General features: G+C 38.6%; 1 protein-coding gene across 1 annotated transcript; it reads right to left on the bottom strand.

The window, feature by feature from the left end:
* Positions 1–2,069: 2,069 nt before the first annotated feature.
* Positions 2,070–2,975, bottom strand: LOC101294043 (dof zinc finger protein DOF1.2-like). Its single transcript, XM_004292492.1, has one exon. The coding sequence runs from the start codon at positions 2,973–2,975 to the stop codon at positions 2,070–2,072; it is 906 nt and encodes a 301-aa protein (XP_004292540.1).
* Positions 2,976–4,082: the final 1,107 nt, after the last annotated feature.

Raw genomic sequence — 4,082 nt, 5'->3', positions numbered from 1 at the left:
AATTTTTCAGTAGTGGCTTCTATTCATACCTCTAAAAAACGCCACTTGGACCTCCCGTTTTTATGAAGTTATAGTTGATTTTGTTAACTCATATAAAATTACCAATAAAGACACATAAAGAGTAAAAACAAAAAACAAAAAACAAAAACATAAAAAACCCTCTTCATGACAATACAGATACCATTAACTCCATCGAAGCTAGTGACGATTCAATCAAGCCAAACATCGATTTGGAGTCTATGCACAAGGTATGAGTTTCTTGTTCTTTATTTTTGGTTTTTTTTTTGTTTTTTTGTATGAGTTGACATATCTATTACTGTGTTTGTTTCAGTAAGATTGAAACTTATTGTCGGGTAAGTTCTTAAAAGGCATGCATCATTAAGTTGCTCATATAGTCATATTTGGAACTTAATGTCTATCACTCTATCAAGCCACACAACCTCAACAACCTATAATATAAGGAATTAAGGACCATGATGATGATGATAGTCTAGATCAAATTAAGGTGGACTATTGATAAAAAAAAAAAAAAAGCCATAGCGTAGCCTGCAATTAGCTGGATGGAAAACAAAGCTACTGATAATGATGATGATGATGATGGCCCTTTCCATTAGGAAGCAAATTAAAGAGAAATCTTGGATTTTGGTGATTTGATTTCGTTCCAAGAACCTGATAATTTTATAAGAAAGTAAATTAACAGGTTGTTATATATAGAGCTTGAGTAGAAATTCATGCTCTTATATATAGAAGGACATTAATTAGGTATCTAGATAAATTCATATTGTTATATATCGAAGGTCTAACTACTAAATATGGAGGTATGAATAAAATCTTCTAAAAGAATTTTTTTTTTAATTGATTTTATTAGACTATGGGCGTTTTGGGAAAATTAGGGAGGTGTAAGTAGCATTTTGGATATTTGTAAAAGTAAATTGGATGTCCATTAAGCAAGGAGATTCAAAGTGTCGTTTTTGGAGGTATGAATAGAAGTTCTCTAAAATGTTTTCTCCTAAAAAATGTGTCTAAACACAGTCAGGCTTATGGGATTTCAAAAGACCATTGGTGTTCGATCGATCTGTTTCATCAAAAGATTGTAGATTTAATCTATTTCATCATATTCTGCTTTGGATAGATACATAGTGAGGACTGAGGACCACTAGGTTGGTTAGATGACATTTCTTTGGCCACTCTTTGATGATAATATATCAGCCTTAGCTAGTTTCAGAGAATCAGAGTAACTATAGTGTTTATGGAATTGGTGACCATGATACAAAGAAGTTTCTTTAACACTTCCATACTTAATTATACGCAATTCCCGAAAACGAGTACATGCAAATGTTGTTATATAGTTAGTCCAAGGGTATCAAGTTGTTATATATAGACGTTATCTGGTGTGGACGTCCACACCATGTGGATGTCTCTTCTTTCACCACCGTATGGCATCGGTGAGGGCGCGCCTCCACCCTAGCGGACTTCAGCAGCTTCCCCGACCTCTTTCCATCTCTAGCGAGTCCGCCGAATTCTAGTTTTCCGGCCAGATCACCCAAAACTTCAAACAAAGTCAATCTGCCCGAAAAACTAGAATTCGGTGGACTCGTCGGGGATGGAAAGAGGTCGGGGAAGCTGCTAGAGTCCGCTGGGGTGGAGGCGCGCCCTCGCCGGCACCGTATGGTGGCGAACGGAGGGAAATCCGCACCGTAAGACGGTGCGGACGTCGGTATCTGAAACTGTGTATATATATATATATATATATATAATAGATGTATAAATGCAGTACAATATTCAGGGAGGAAATTGCATGAACAAATGAGAATCAATCCTAGAAGAAACTTTGTATCTATTCTTTATAAAGTCAATGTGAACCCAGCAAATATTGATGAGGGTTTTATTGTGTATAATATTCGCATGTATATATTCCATGATATTATTTTCTCCATGGTATCATTGCACCAGCTCTAAACTCCTAACTGTATATATATATATAAGTAGAAGACGAACAAAAATTGTAAAAATGAAAGGGATCACTAACCAATTAATTAAATGCTTGTTATTTGCATCTAACTAATTAATTAAGATCCTGAGAAAACTCCCAAGCCTGAAAAATCAAAGGAGCTCCAGTTATCGCTACATAGATTCGTTGTGGTGGTCGGTATCTTCATATGATCATCATCATCAGATGGGAATGAATTATCCAACTCTTGCCAATTGAAACTAGTAGTACTACTGGTCAAACTTGCTGTTGTATCAGACCAAAACACATCCTCATCGTCTAACAGACCCTGCAAACCAAATTCATGAATACTCAAATCCTGATGGTATTGATGATTTCCCATAACATTGTGAATATTATCCTCTTCGTGTGATTGTTGATGATCATGATCAGGAAGTACGAGTCCTTGAAGTAGCTCCACTGATTCAAGAAGATCTTCCGCGGGGTTCAAAGAATTTTGGGAGTGATCGGATAATGCATTTGCCTCATGAACATCATCAGGGATCGATTCTGATCCAACCAAATTGGGATCATGTCCGTTGCAAGAGTTTTGGTTCAAGAAATTAGCAAATACAGCAGCCATGTCGATATCCGACCCGTTGGCTCCTTCCTTGGAGTGCTGCTCGGACAGATCATCACCGCTACTACTCGAGCTGTTGCGACGATAGTAACTCATCGAAATCCGGTCAGCCTGCGAGAGCCTGGCAGACCTGCTGCGGCGGTTCTTTCTACAACCGCCGCCGACGGGGACGTTCCTCAAGGACCCGCCTTTGGTCCAGTATCTCCGGCAGCCTTTGCAGAAGTAGCGAGGCTGTGAGAGGCTGTAGTTGTTGTAGTAGCAGAACTTGGTGTTGGAAGACGCGCACCGGGGGCAGTTTGGAGCGATCTCGACGTGAGGCTTCCACGAAGGCTTTTGGGAATTCATGATCAATGGTTGTCCGGATTGACATTGAAGCATCTGTTCGAGAACTGGCGCTGTGAACATTTTTGCAGAGAGGGTTTGGGTTTGTGAGGATCGAAATGAGCGAGAGCTGTAGGGATTTATATAAAGAGGTGATCCAGTGTGGGAGTGAGTGCAATGGCATGTGTTCGTGTGGGGTTGAATTTGAACGTGGGCGGTTGGGGAAGCGTTAGGTCCAAGGAAGGGTGTGAGGGAGAGAGAAGAGGAGGAAGAGGAGGAGAGCTAGGTTTAGGGTTATTTTCATGTTATGGGGTGCTTTTTAATAGGCGGATTAACCGTGGCGCATTGGACTCATGTGGCATTTCCTGATTGGGGGACATCATTGAGAGTGATAGTGGTTGACAAGTCAAAGCTTCTTGGCTGTCATACTTTCTGTGTTGTTGTAGGGTTTCCAAATTAGCAATATGGCATTTTGCCTAAACTAGAATTTTCACAGTAAGATAATGGAGCTAGTTATGTGGTCATGGGGATCAGATAACTTGCATTTGGTGCAATGAGTTTGAGGAATAAATGCTTAACTGATTATAAGTCAAGAGGGTGAGGGTCAACATCTAGCAGCTAATAAATTTACAAATAGACGAAGCAGCATACCAAATTGTTTGGAGAGACTCTCTATATATATATATATACGTACCTTCTTTCTTTAAGTATGTGTGTTACATATATCATATCAATCTTCATAAACTTTTAAATAAAAGAAATGGTACGAATCAGTTATCAATCATTTAGTCTAGAGTGAATCAACAAATAACTAATTCGTTGTGTTGTCAGATTTATATTAGTCGATTAATTGATAAATTGTTGTTTAACACGGTATATTTGATTTAATCTCATCATAACATAGTGGGCCGGGGTTTAAGTACGCCAATCACTAAACTTGAGAAACGATCTTAATTGATCGAAAGGAACAAAAGTACAAGTACGTATAGATACCTGATATATACAGATCGAGGTCTAAGATTCTAAGTTATTCCCTGTATATATATATATATATATATATATATGGAGATTGACGTAAACAAGGAAATAGAAAGGACTACAGGATATTGGCAGATAGGACTATACTGGTAACTGCATGTGGAGTAAATTTTTAGGTGCAACAGCCGCATCACTTGGCATATGCGCACCCAA

This window comes from Fragaria vesca, linkage group LG2 (assembly GCF_000184155.1).
Source record: "Fragaria vesca subsp. vesca linkage group LG2, FraVesHawaii_1.0, whole genome shotgun sequence".
Taxonomy (NCBI): domain Eukaryota; kingdom Viridiplantae; phylum Streptophyta; class Magnoliopsida; order Rosales; family Rosaceae; genus Fragaria; species Fragaria vesca.
This window is presented reverse-complemented; position numbering and strand designations above follow the sequence as displayed.

Excerpts from the sequence above, each read along its gene's own strand:
- LOC101294043 (XM_004292492.1), bottom strand. The coding sequence starts at position 2,975 with ATGTTCACAGCGCCAGTTCTCGAACAGATGCTTCAATGTCAATCCGGA.